General features: G+C 48.2%; 1 protein-coding gene across 1 annotated transcript in view; it reads left to right on the top strand.

Annotated features, from left to right (window-relative positions):
- The first annotated feature begins 288 nt into the window (after positions 1 to 288).
- The window catches only part of SLC25A36 (solute carrier family 25 member 36), a 74965-nt gene continuing 60573 nt past the window's right edge, over positions 289 to 14680 (top strand). The window contains exon 1 of the mRNA XM_038745742.1: positions 289 to 366. Coding sequence (XP_038601670.1) covers positions 326 to 366 — 41 coding nt within the window. The 5' untranslated portion in view covers positions 289 to 325. The remainder of the gene's footprint in view (positions 367 to 14680) is intronic.

Raw genomic sequence — 14680 nt, 5'->3', positions numbered from 1 at the left:
GCTCAATAAATACGACTGATTGATTGATTGATTGACTGATTGATTGATTGACTGAATCCCGGTGGCCCAACTCGAGCCTGAAGGGGCGAGGGCGAGCGCAGCATCCGGGTCCCTCGGGCGGTGACGTCACGCGGGCCCCTCCCCGCCGCCTTTCATTCGGACGGGGGAGAGCGCGCGCCGGGTCCCCCGTGACGTCACCCGGCGGGGGGGGAGCCAATCGGGACGGGCGTTGGGGCTGATTTGCATACTCGTGCCCGCGCGCGCGGGGGCGCGCGCGCGGGGACGCGCCCTGGCTCCGCGGGCACGGGGTGATGCCGGAGAGACGATGAGCCAGAGGGACACGCTGGTGCATCTGTTTGCCGGAGGGTACGTGTGTGTGTGTGTGTGTGTGTGTGTCTGTGCACACGTGTGTGCATGCGCGTGTGCATGCGCGTGCATGCGTGTGCATGCGTGTGCATGCCTGTCTGTGCGCGCGCGGGCCCGGGCCCGGGCCGGAGGGACCCGAAGGGGCCTAGTCGGGGCTCGGGCGCTTACAACACTGCTGGGCACCTACTAAGCGCCTATCACAGACCATCGTCATTAGTATTATTAGCATTATTATGGCCACCCCCGGGCACGCGGATCCAGCGCCTAGAACAGTGCTGGGCACCTACTAAGCGCCCAACACATACCATCGTTATTAGTATTATTGTTAGCATCCCCGGGCACGCGGATCCAGCGCCCAGAACAGTGCTGGGCACCTACTAAGCGCCCAACACATACCATCGCTATTAGTATTATGGTTGGCATCCCCGGGCACGCGGATCCAGCGCCTAGAACGGTGCTGGGCACCTACTAAGCGCCCAACACATGCCATCGCTATTAGTATTATGGTTGGCATCCCCGGGCACGCGGATCCAGCGCCTAGAACAGTGCTGGGCACCTACTAAGCGCCTAACAAATACCATTATTATTATTAGTAGTAGTATTATTGTTAACATCCCAGGGCACGCGGATCCAGCGCCTAGAACAGTGCTGGGCACCTACTAAGCGCCTAACACATACCATCATCATTAGTATTATTGTTAGCATCCCCGGTCATGCGGATCCAGCGCCTAGAACGGTGCTGGACACCTACTAAGCGCCCAACACATACCATCGCTATTAGTATTATGGTTGGCATCCCCGGGCACGCGGATCCAGCGCCTAGAACAGTGCTGGGCACCTACTAAGCGCCTAACAAATACCATTATTATTATTAGTAGTAGTATTATTGTTAACATCCCAGGGCACGCGGATCCAGCGCCTAGAACAGTGCTGGGCACCTACTAAGCGCCTAACACATACCATCATCATTAGTATTATTGTTAGCATCCCCGGTCACGCGGATCCAGCGCCTAGAACGGTGCTGGACACCTACTAAGCGCCCAACACATACCATCGCTATTAGTATTATGGTTGGCATCCCCGGGCACGCGGATCCAACGCCTAGAACAGTGCTGGGCACCTACTAAGCGCCTAACAAATACCATTATTATTATTAGTAGTAGTATTATTGTTAACATCCCAGGGCACGCGGATCCAGCGCCTAGAACAGTGCTGGGCACCTACTAAGCGCCTAACACATACCATCATCATTAGTATTATTGTTAGCATCCCCGGTCATGCGGATCCAGCGCCTAGAACGGTGCTGGACACCTACTAAGCGCCCAACACATACCATCGCTATTAGTATTATGGTTGGCATCCCCGGGCACGCGGATCCAGCGCCTAGAACAGTGCTGGGCACCTACTAAGCGCCTAACAAATACCATTATTATTATTAGTAGTAGTATTATTGTTAACATCCCAGGGCACGCAGATCCAGCGCCTAGAACAGTGCTGGGCACCTACTAAGCGCCTAACACATACCATCATCATTAGTATTATTGTTAGCATCCCCGGTCACGCGGATCCAGCGCCTAGAACGGTGCTGGACACCTACTAAGCGCCCAACACATACCATCGCTATTAGTATTATGGTTGGCATCCCCGGGCACGCGGATCCAGCGCCTAGAAGAGTGCTGGGCACCTACTAAGCGCCTAACAAATGCCATTATTATTAGTGTTAGTAGTAGTGCTGTTAGCATCCCCGGGCACGCGGATCCAGCGCCTAGAACAGTGCTGGCCACCTACTAAGCGCCTAACACATACCATCGTTAGTAGTATTATGGTTGGCATCCCCGGGCACGCGGATCCAGCGCCCAGAACAGTGCTGGGCACCTACTAAGCGCCTAACACATACCATCGTTAGTAGTATTATGGTTGGCATCCCCGGGCACGCGGATCCAGCGCCCAGAACAGTGCTGGGCACCTACTAAGCGCCTAACACATACCTTCGTTATTAGTATTATGGTTGGCATCCCCGGGCACGCGGATCCAGCGCCCAGAACAGTGCTGGGCACCTACTAAGCGCCTAACACATACCATCGTTAGTAGTATTATGGTTGGCATCCCCGGGCACGTGGATCCAGCGCCTAGAACAGTGCTGGGCACCTACTAAGCGCCTAACACATACCTTCGTTATTAGTATTATGGTTGGCATCCCCGGGCACGCGGATCCAGCGCCCAGAACAGTGCTGGGCACCTACTAAGCACCTAACACAGACCATCGCTATCAGTATTAGTAGTAATATTGTTAGCACCCCCGGGCACGCGGATCCAGCGCCCAGAACAGTGCTGGGCACCTACTAAGCGCCTAACACACACCATCGTTAGTAGTATTATGGTTGGCATCCCCGGGCACGCGGATCCAGCGCCTAGAACAGTGCTGGGCACCTACTAAGCGCCTAGCACATACCATCGTTATTAGTATTAGTAGTATTATTGTTAGCATCCCCGGGCACGCGGATCCAGCGCCTAGAACAGTCCTGGGCACCTACTAAGCGCCTAACAAATACCATTATTATTATTAGTAGTAGTATTATTGTTATCATCCCCGGGCACGCAGATCCAGCGCCTAGAACAGTGCTGGACACCTACTAAGCGCCCAACACATACCATCGCTATTAGTATTATGGTTGGCATCCCTGGGCATGCGGATCCAGCACCTAGAACAGTGCTGGGCACCTACTAAGCGCCTAACAAATGCCATTATTATTAGTGTTAGTAGTAGTGTTGTTAGCATCCCCGGGCACGCGGATCCAGCGCCTAGAACAGTGCTGGGCACCTACTAAGCGCCTAACACATACCATTGTTATTAGTATTAGTGGTATTATTGTTAGCATCCCCGGGCACGTGGATCCAGCGCCCAGAACAGTGCTGGGCACCTACTAAGCGCCCAACACATACCATCGTTATTAGTATTATTGTTAGCATCCCCGGGGACGCGGATCCAGCGCCTAGAACAGTGCTGGGCACCTATTAAGCGCCTAACACATACCATCGTTATTAGTATTAGTAGTATTATTGTTAGCATCCCCGGGCACGCGGATCCAGCGCCTAGAGCAGTGCTGGACACCTACTAAGCGCCTAACACATACCATCGTTATTAGTATTAGTAGTATTATTGTTATCATCCCCGGGCACGCGGATCCGGCGCCCAGAACAGTGCTGGGCACCTACTAAGCGCCTAACACACGCCATCGTTATTAGTATTATGGTTGGCATCCCCGGGCACGCGGATCCAGCGCCTAGAACAGTGCTGGGCACCTACTAAGCGCCTAACACATATCATCATTAGTAGTAATATTGTTAGCATCCCCGGGCACGCGGATCCAGCGCCTAGAACAGTGCTGGGCACCTATTAAGCGCCTAACACACACCATCGTTATTAGTATTATGGTTGGCATCCCCGGGCACGCGGATCCAGCGCCTAGAGCAGTGCTGGGCACCTACTAAGTGCCTAACATATACCATCGTTATTAGTATTATGGTTAGCATCCCCGGGCACGCGGATCCAGCGCCTAGAACAGTGCTGGGCACCTACTAAGCGCCTAACACAGACCATCGCTATCAGTATTAGTAGTGTTATTGTTAGCATCCCCAGGCACGCGGATCCAGCGGCTAGAACAGTGCTGGGCACCTACTAAGCGCCTAACACAGACCATCGCTATCAGTATTAGTAGTGTTATTGTTAGCATCCCCAGGCACGCGGATCCAGCGGCTAGAACAGTGCTGGGCACCTACTAAGCGCCTAACACATACCATCGTTATTAGTATTATTGTTAGCATCCCCGGGCACGCGGATCCAGCGCCTAGAACAGTGCTGGGCACCTACTAAGCGCCTAACACATACCATCGTTATTAGTATTATTGTTAGCATCCCCGGGCACGCGGATCCAGCACCTAGAGCAGTGCTGGGCACCTACTAAGCGCCTAACACATACCATCGTTATTAGTATTAGTAGTATTATTGTTAGCATCCCCGGGCACGCAGATCCAGCGCCCAGAACAGTGCTGGGCACCTACTAAGCGCTTAACAAATACCATCATTATTAGCATTATTATTATTATCATCCCCAGGCACGCGGATCCAGCGCCTAGAACAGTGCTGGACACCTACTAAGCGCTTAACAAATACCATCATTATTAGTATTGGTGTTAGCATCCCAGGGCATGCGGATCCAGCACTTAGAACAGTGCTGGGCACCTACTAAGCGCCTAACACATACCATCGTTGTTGGTATTATTGTTAGCATCCCCGGGCACGCGGATCCAGCACCTAGAACAGTGCTGGACACCTACTAAGCGCTTAACAAATACCATCATTATTATTATTAGTGTTATTATTATCATCCCCGGGCAAACGGATCCAGCGCCTAGAACAGTGCTGGGCACCTACTAACAAATACCATTATTATTAGTATTAGTATTAGAGAAGCAGAATGGCTCAGTGGAAAGAGCACGGGCTTTGGAGTCAGGTCATGGGTTCAAATCCTGGCTCCGCCAATTGCCAGCTGCGTGACTTTGGGCAAGTCAGTTAACTTCTCTGGGCCTCAGTTACCTCATCTGGAAAATGGGGATTAAGACTGTGAGCCCCATGTGGGACAACCTGATCACCTTGTATCCTCCCCAGCACTTAGAACAGTGCCTTGCACATAGTAAGCGCTTAATAAATGCTATCATTATTATTATTAGTAGTAGTATTATCATCCCTGGGCACATGGATCCAGCGCCTAGAACAGTGCTGGCCACCTACTAAGCGCCTAACAAATACCATCATTATTAGTATTAGTAGTATTATTGTTAGCATCCCCGGGCACGCGGATCCAGCGCCTAGAACAGTGCTGGGTACCTACTAAACGCCTAACACATACCATCGTTATTAGTATTAGTAGTACTATTGTTAGCATCCCTGGACACGTGGATCCAGCGCCTAGAACAGTGCTGGGCACCTACTAAACGCCTAACACATACCATCGTTATTAGCATTAGTAGTACTATTGTTAGCATCCCTGGACATGTGGATCCAGCGCCTAGAACAGTGCTGGGCACCTACTAAGCACCTAACACATACCATCGTTATTAGTATTAGTAGTATTATTGTTAGCATCCCCAGGCACGCGGATCCAGCTCCTAGAACAGTGCTGGGCACCTACTAAGCGCCTAACACATACCATCGTTATTAGTATTAGTAGTACTATTGTTAGCATCCCCGGGCACGTGGATCCAGCACCTAGAACAGTGCTGGGCCCCTACTAAGCGCCTAACAAATACCATTATTATTAGTAATAGCATTAGTATTATTATCATCCCCGGGCACGCGGATCCAGCGCCTAGAACAGTGCTGGGCACCTACTAAGCACTTAACAAATACCATCGTTATTAGTATTAGTAGTATTATTGTTAGCATCCCTAGGCACGCGGATCCAGCGCCGAGAACAGTGCTGGGCACCTACTAAGCGCCTAACACATACCATCGTTATTAGTATTAGTAGTAATATTGTTAGCATCCCCAGGCACGCGGATCCAGCGCCTAGAACAGTGCTGGACACCTACTAAGCGCCTAACACATACCATCATTATTAGTATTATCCCCGGGCACACGGATCCAGCTCTTACAACACTGCTGGACACCTACTAAGCGCCTAACACATACCATCTTTATTAGTATTAGTAGTATTATCGTTATCATCCCCGGGCACGCGGATCCAGCGCCTAGAACAGTGCTGGGCACCTACTTAGCGCCTAACACATACCATCGTTATTAGTATTATTGTTAGCATCCCCGGGCACGCTGATCCGGTGCCTAGAACAGTGCTGGACACCTACTAAGCGCCTAACACATACCATCATTATTAGTATTATTGTTATCATCCCCGGGCACGCGGATCCAGCACCTAGAACAGTGCTGGGCACCTACTATGCGCCTAACACATACCATCATTATTAGTATTATTGTTAGCATCCCCGGGCACGCGGATCCAGTGCCTAGAACAGTGCTGGGCACTTACTAAGCGCCTAACACATACCATCGTTATTAGTATTATTGTTATCATCCCCGGGCACGCGGATCCAGCGCCTAGAACAGTGCTGGGCACCTACTAAGCGCCTAACAAATACCATCATCATTAGTATTATTGTTAGCATCCCCGGGCACACGGATCCAGCGCCTAGAGCAGTGCTGGCCACCTACTAAGCGCCTAACACATACCATCGTTATCAGTATTATTGTTAGCATCCCCGGGCACACGGATCCAGCACCTAGAACAGTGCTAGGCACCTACTAAGCGCCTAACACATACCATCGTTATTAGTATTATTGTTAGCATCCCCGGGCATGCGGATCCAGCGCCTAGAACAGTGCTGGGCACCTACTAAGTGCCTAACAAATACTATCATTATCATTATTATCATCCCCGGGCACACAGATCCAATGCCTAGAACAGTGCTGGGCATCTACTAAGCGCTTAACAAATGCCATCATTATTATTAGTAGTAGTATTATTATTATCATCCCCGGGCACGCGGATCCAGGGCCTAGAACAGTGCTGGACACCTACTAAGCACTTAACAAATGCCATCATTATTATTAGTATTAGTATTATCATCCCCAGACAAACGGATCCAACGCTTAGAACAGTACTGGGCATCTACTAAGCGCTTAACAAATACCATCATTATTAGTATTATTATTATCATCATCCCCGGGCACGCAGATCCAACGCCTAGAACGGTGCTGGGCACTTACTAAGCCCTTAACAAATACCATCATTATTAGCATTATTATTATTATCATCCCTGGGCACACGGATCCAACGCTTAGAACAGTGCTGGTCATCTACTAAGCGCTTAACAAATACCATCATTATTAGTATTGTTACTATTATCATCCCCGGGCACACGGGTCCAGCACCTAGAACAGTGCTGGGCACCTACTAAGCGCTTAACAAATACCATCGTTATTAGTATTATTAGTATTATCATCCCCTGGCACATGGATCCCTAGGCACGTGAATAATAATAATAATAATGGTATTAAGCGCTTACTATGTGCCAAGCACTGTTCTCAGCGCTGGAGGAGATACAGGGTAATCAGGTTGTCCCATGTGGGGCTCACAGTCTTCATCCCCATTTTACAGATGAGGGAACTGAGGCCCAGAGAAGTGAAGTGACTTGCCCAAGGTCACACAGCTGACAAGTAGCGGAACTGGGATTAGAACCCACGACCTCTGGCTCCCCAGCCCATGCTCTTTCCACTGAGCCACGCTGCTTTTCTGTAGTAATGGCATTTATTAAGCGCTTACTATGTGCAAAGAACTGTTCTAAGCGCCGGGTCCAGTGCTTGGCACCTAATAAGCACTTAAAAAATACTATTGCTATTATTATTATCCCCGGGCACATGGATCCAGCGCCTAGAACAGCGCTTGACACATAGTAAGCGCTTAGCAAATACCATCATCATTAGTATTATTATCCCCGGGCACATGAGCCCCCGGGCACATGGATCCAGTGCTTAGAACAGTGCTTGGCACCTAGTAAGCGCTTAACAAATACCATTATCATCTCCAGGCACATGGATCCAACGCCTAGAACAGCACTTGGCACATAGTAAGCGCTTAACACCCACTGTTGGGTAGGGACTGTCACTCTATGTTGCCAACTTGTATTTCCCAAGCGCTTAGTACAGTGCTCTGCACACGGTAAGGGCTCAATAAATACGATTGATTGATTGATTGATTAACAAATACCACCATTATTAATATTATTATCCCCGGGCACATGGAGCCAGTGCTTAGGCTTAACAAATACCATCATCATTAGTATTATTACCCCTGGGCACATGAGCCCCCGGGCACATGGATCCAGCGCTTAGAACAGTGCTTGGCACCTAGTAAGCGCTTAACAAATACCATTATCATCTCCAGGCACATGGATCCAACGCCTAGAACAGCACTTGGCACATAGTAAGCGCTTAACACCCACTGTTGGGTAGGGACTGTCTCTATATGTTGCCAACTTGTATTTCCCAAGCGCTTAGTACAGTGCTGTGCACACGGTAAGCGCTCAATAAATACGATTGATTGATTGATTAACAAATACCACCATTATTAATATTGTTATCCCCAGGCACATGGAGCCAGTGCTGAGGCTTAACAAATACCGTCATCATTAGTATTATTAACCCCAGGCACTTGGGCCCCCAGGCACCCCGAGCCAGCGCTAAGAACAGTGCTTGGCACATAGTAAGCGCCTAACAAATGCCGTTATTGTTATTATTATTATTATTATTATTATTATTATTATTATTATTATTATTATTATCAGCCCTGGGCACAGGGGCCCCCGGCCTTCGGGGCTTTGCATGGGTGGTGGGCCCCGGACCCTAAGAATCACGGTATTTGTTAAGCGCCTACTCTGTGCCAAGCACTGTTGTTCCGTGCCACGCACTGTTGGAAGCGCTGTGATATTCATTCATTCATTCAGTCGTATTTATTGAGCGCTTACTGAGTGCAGGGCACTGGACTAAGCGCTCGGGAAGTACAAGTTGGCAACATCTAGAGACGGTCCCTCCCCACCAACGGGCTCACAGCCTAGAAGGGGGAGACAACAGAACAAAACACGGGGACAGGAGTCATGACGACGGTGTTTGCTAAGCGCTTACTCTGTGCTGAGCGCTGTTTTACGCCTCGGTGCGATAAAAGGTCAGCAAGTGACCCCCCGGCCGGGGGCGGGGGCCAGACCGCCTGGGGACGCCTCGTCGACCCCCGGAAACGGGCCGCTGCGGGGCCTTAATAATAATGGTATTTGTTCAGCGCTTACTATGTGCCAAGCACTGTTCTAAGCACTGGGGGGAATACAAGGTGATCAGGTTGTCCCACGTGGGGCCCGCAGTCTTCATCCCTATTTTACAGAAGAGGGAACTGAGGCCCAGAGAAGTGACGTGGCTTGCCCGGGGTCACACAGCTGACAAGTGGCGGAGGCAGGATTCAAACCCATGACTGAGGCCCGGAGAAGTGAAGTGGCTTGCCCAGGGTCACACAGCTGACAAGTGGCGGAGGCAGGATTCGAACCCATGACCATAGAATCATCCACCCATCTTTGCCCCCACTTTCACCCGCTTCAATAATAATAATAATAACAATGATAATAATAATGTTGGTTTTTGTTAAGCGCTCATTATGTGCCAAGCACTATTCTAAGCGCCGGGGGAGGTACAAGGTCATCAGGTTGTCCCACGTGAGCTTCACAGTTTTCATCCACCTTTTCATTCATTCATTCTGTCGTATTTATTGAGCGCTTACCGTGTGCAGAGCACTGGGCTAAGCGCTTGGGAAGGTGACTGAGGCCCAGAGAAGTTTGGTGAGTTGCTAAAGATAACACAGCAGACAAGTGGCGGAGCCAGGATTAGAACCCATAACCTCTGACTCCTAAGCCTAGGCTCTTGCCACTCAGCCACGCTGTGTTTAACTCAGCTGTAGAGAGGCTTCTGAAGAAAGCAGAAGCCAACCCCTTTTTTTTTTATTATTTTTATCATCTGTTAATCATCGAGCCGGGCCCCCGATCCCAGCCCCCACTACCGGCTCACCGTGTGACCTTGGGTAAGTCACTCCCCCCCTCTGGGCCTCGGCTCCCACATCTGCAGAATGGGGAGGCACCATCTCTTGCCCCTCCCGCTTAGGCCGGATGCCCGGCGAGGGGGCCCGTTGTGGGGTATCGGCCCCAGCGCCTAGCACAGTGCTTGGCGCCCTGGAAGCGCCGAATAGGGACCACAGTCATTACGACAAATGTATTTCCGGGAGTGTGACACCCACGGGCTTGGACCAGGGCTTGAAAGTGGGAGGAAATGGGCATTTAAAAATGCAACCATTTCACACGTTCTTCACTGATTCTTGGGTCTGCTGAAAAGCGCTACTAACATTGGTGTTTGTTATAATAGTAATAATAATAAAATAATAATAATAATAATGATAATAATAATAATAGCAGCATTTATTAAGTGCTTACTATGTACAAAGCACTGTTCTAAGCGCCGGGGAGGTTACAAGGTGATCAGGTTGTCATCATCAATCGTATTTATTGAGTGCTTACTGTGTGCAGAGCACTGTACTAAGCGCTTGGGAAGTACAAGTTGTCAACATATAGAGACAGTCCCTACCCAACAGTGGGCTCACAGTCTAAAAGGGGGAGACAGAGAGCAAAACCAAACATACTAGCAAAATAAAATAAATAGAATAGATATGTACAAGTAAAATAAATAGAGTAATAAATATGTACAAGCATATATACATATATACAGGTGCTGTGGGGAAGCGAAGGAGGTAAGATGGGGGGAGGGAGAGGGGGACGAGGGGGAGAGGAAGGAAGGGGCTCAGTCTGGGAAGGCCTCCTGGAGGAGGTGAGCTCTCAGTAGGGCCTTGAAGGGAGGAAGAGAGCTAGCTTGGCGGATGGGCAGAGGGAGGGCATTCCAGGCCCGGATTGTCCCTCGGGGGGCTCACAGTCTTAATCCCCATTTTACAGATGAGGGAACTGAGGCACAGAGAAGTTAAGTGACTTGCCCAAACTCACACAGCTGACAAGTGGCGGAGCCGGGGTTTGAACCCATGACCTATTGACTCCAATTGTTGACACTATTCATTCATTCCTTCGTATTGTTTGAGCACTTACTGTGTGCAGAGCACTGGACTAAGCACTTGGGAGAGGATAATTCAGCAACACAACGGGCTCACAGTCTGGAAGGGGGGAGACAGCCATCAAACTGATCACACTGAAAAATACTGCCTCTTTCTTTACCTTAGACAACACTGATGATATCACCTCTATATCTATCTATATAGATCAATCAATCAATCAATTGTATTTATTGAGCGCTTACTGTGTGCAGAGCACTGTACTAAGCGCTTGGGAAGTACAAGTTGGCAACATATAGAGACAGTCCCTACCCAACAGTGGGCTCACAGTCTAAAAAAAAATATATATATATATATATATATATATATATATATACAGATATATAGATATATCTTTAGATATATAGAAAGTCACACGAAAATGAGAGCATGAGACATTGAATAGGGACCATGTAGAAAAATGTTTGTGGTCTTGGCCCCAGTGACTTTTGAGTAGACTTTTTTTAAAGGGCTATTTTTCCCTTGTTAAATATTTATTGAATTTCTGTTCTTATTGGGAGATGCCGTTTTACTTGTGAGACTGTTGAAACAGTCGGCCTTTTATTGTGACACGTTCAGATTCTGTAGCATTTTGATGGCCGACTTCCTTTTCTAAACTGTGAGCCCACTGTTGGGTAGGGACCATCTCTATATGTTGCCAACTTGTACTTCCCAAGTGCTTAGTACAGTGCTCGCACAGTAAGTGCTCAATAAATACGATTGATTGATTTAAAATGATACTGGTATGCCACAATAATAAGCAGAGTAAAAACTTCACACGATTGGAAAAATCATTAAATGCCGGCTGTAGAAGGTGAGGGATTTTTCTCAATTCAGTGCAGGCATCGTCTCTTAAAGTAAAACTAGTACTGGCAAAGTCAGGCTTAACTAATAATGATGGTATTTGTTAAGCGCTTACTATGTGCAAAACACTGTTCTAAGTGCTGGAGCACTGTTTAAATCTTTGCGCCATCAAGTAGTAGAATCACTTCTTGGATTGAAGGTTAATATGAGCAACAAGGGAAAAGAAGCACAGAACCTCCTACCAGGTTACAGTGGGCAATTTTTGATGATTAGGGACAAAAATTAAAGGCATACACGTACATAAGTATTCTCAACTACCTACCTTGGCATTTTGGTCTATTTATTTTATTTTGTTAGTATGTTTGGTTTTGTTCTCCGTCTCCCCCTTTTAGACTGTGAGCCCACTGTTGGGTAGGGACTGTCTCTATATGTTGCCAATTTGTACTTCCCAAGCGCTTAGTACAGTGCTGTGCACACAGTAAGCGCTCAATAAATACGACTGATTGATTGATTGATTGGTTGTAAAAATCAAAATGTGACAATCAATTTCTGCGTCTGAAATAATCATTTGAAAAGCAGATTTGTGGTCTTACGGCAAAGAAGTAGGTGCCTTAATGAGTTCTGGCCGCCATGATTATCAGCAGAAACTATGATTTAGGTTCACCTTTATAACAAGAATATCCCCTTAAGTGAGAGGCTCCAGGCTTGTTACTATACTTATATCTGATTTCTTCAGACAAAACCTGGGGATGGAGGCCAGGGGTGGGAAGGATTGGAGTTAGCTCAGTCCTTGGTGGGAGTGGCTACTTCTTCCTCCTAAATAATTAATAGTAGTAATAATGATGGCATTTATTAAGCACTTACTATGTGCAAAGCACTGTTCTAAGCGCTGTGGTAGATACAAGGTAATCATGTTGTCCCACGTGGGGCTCACAGTCTTTATCCCCTTTTTACAGATGAGGTAACAGGCCCAGAGAAGTGAAGTGACTTGCCCAAAGTCACACAGCTGACAAGTGGCGGAGCCGGGATTTGAACCCATAACCTCAGACTCCAAAGCCCGGGCTCTTCCACTGAGCCATGCTGCTTCTCCTAAAGCCCTGCATGGGATGAATTTCAGTTTAGCTTGAACCAAGTCCATCAGTCCTTGGTACTTGTTGAGTGCTGCTGTACAGAGCACTGTACTAAGTGCTTGGGAGAATGGGATAGAATAAGTAGGCATGATCCCTGCCTTAAGGAGCCCACATAGTAGCTGGCTTTGGACTAGACCCTAAATAATAATCGTAATAATAATTGTGACATTTGAACATATTTACTCTGTGCCAAACACTGTTCTAAGCATGGGTGTAAATACAAAATAATCAGGTCCCAAATGGGGTTCCCCATCTAAGGAGGGAGAACAGGTATTAGATCCCCATTTTGCAGGTGAGGGAACTGAGGCACAAAGAAGTGAAGTGTCTTGCCCAAGGCCCTGCAACAGACAAGTGACACCTGTCTACATTGCTTTGTTTTGTTGTCCGTCTCCCCCTTCTAGACTGTGAGCCCGTTGTTGGGTAGGGACCGTCTTCTATATGTGGCCGACTTGTACTTCCCAAGCGCTTAGTACAGTGCTCTGCATACAGTAAGCGCTCAATAAATACGATTGAATGAATGAATGAAAGTGGCAGAGCCAGCGTTAGAACCAGGTCCTCTTGACTCAGGCCAACTGGAGAAGAGGGATTAGGGTGTGTGTGTGTGTTTTCAGGGGGAGGTTTTACAACTGGACTTCTATCCCATCCTCTTTCCACCAGTCCATGCTGCTAAATCTGGAGGAGAGGATTTGGCGTGGGGTGGGTGGAGAAAGAGATGCACCTGGACTTTCTGTCTCTCGAAATCTAGATATATATTTCTTTATAGAATAGGTAGATATCTAGATGGATATGGAGAGAGAACTATCTGTCTAGATATCCATCTTGGTATCTATGTAATTTCATAAATAGGCATAGTAGCTGAATTTGCCAGGGGCCACCCTCTCCCGTTGGTCCCGAGAAACCTTGCAAGGGGAAGGGCACAGGCTTTGGAGTCAGAGGTCATGGGTTTGAATCCCGGCTCCGCCACGTGTCTGCTGTGTGACCTTGGGCAAGTCGCTTAACTTCTCTGAGCCTCAGTTCCCTCATCTGTAAAATGGGGATTAGGACTGTGAGCCCCACGTGGGACAACCTGATCACTTTGTACCTCCCCCAGCGCTTAGAACAGTGTTTTGCACATAGTAAGCGCTTAACAAATGCCAATATTATTATTATTATTATTATAAGGGCAGAGACTCAAGTAGAGGTGTGGGTCTCCTGACCGTTTCTGAGCCTGACCTGATTTCGTCCATCCCAGCTCCAGGCCTCTAGTGCAGGTCCAGTCCCGAGCAGGGCTCTCTCCTGGACTTCTCCTGTGGCACAGTCTCCTGGTCTTACAGTTCCCCCGGCTCCCTGACACTGAGGGAATTGGCCTTTCTGTTCCTCGAGACCCTTCTCCTTCCCTTCAGATAATTTTGTGAATTTGGTTGAATTTTAGTTGCTTCCTTTTGATGTTGCTCTGGGGCTCCATTTTGTTTTTTTTTTTTGCCAGTCAGGTGTTTTGTGTGACCTTTTTTTTTTTTAGATCCACTCCCATCTCTAATTTGAAGGTATAAGGAAAACTAGAGTTCCAGAAATGCCCGGTAACCTTTAGTAGCTCCACAACTCAATTTTTCCAGCTGACACACAGACTGTCCATTCTCCTGTATCAAGTGTTTTCATTACATGTTTTGGAAAGAACACTGCTGGGGAATTAGGGAACAC

This window comes from Tachyglossus aculeatus, chromosome 1, assembly GCF_015852505.1.
Source record: "Tachyglossus aculeatus isolate mTacAcu1 chromosome 1, mTacAcu1.pri, whole genome shotgun sequence".
In the NCBI taxonomy this organism is placed as follows: Eukaryota; Metazoa; Chordata; class Mammalia; order Monotremata; family Tachyglossidae; genus Tachyglossus; species Tachyglossus aculeatus.
This window is presented reverse-complemented; position numbering and strand designations above follow the sequence as displayed.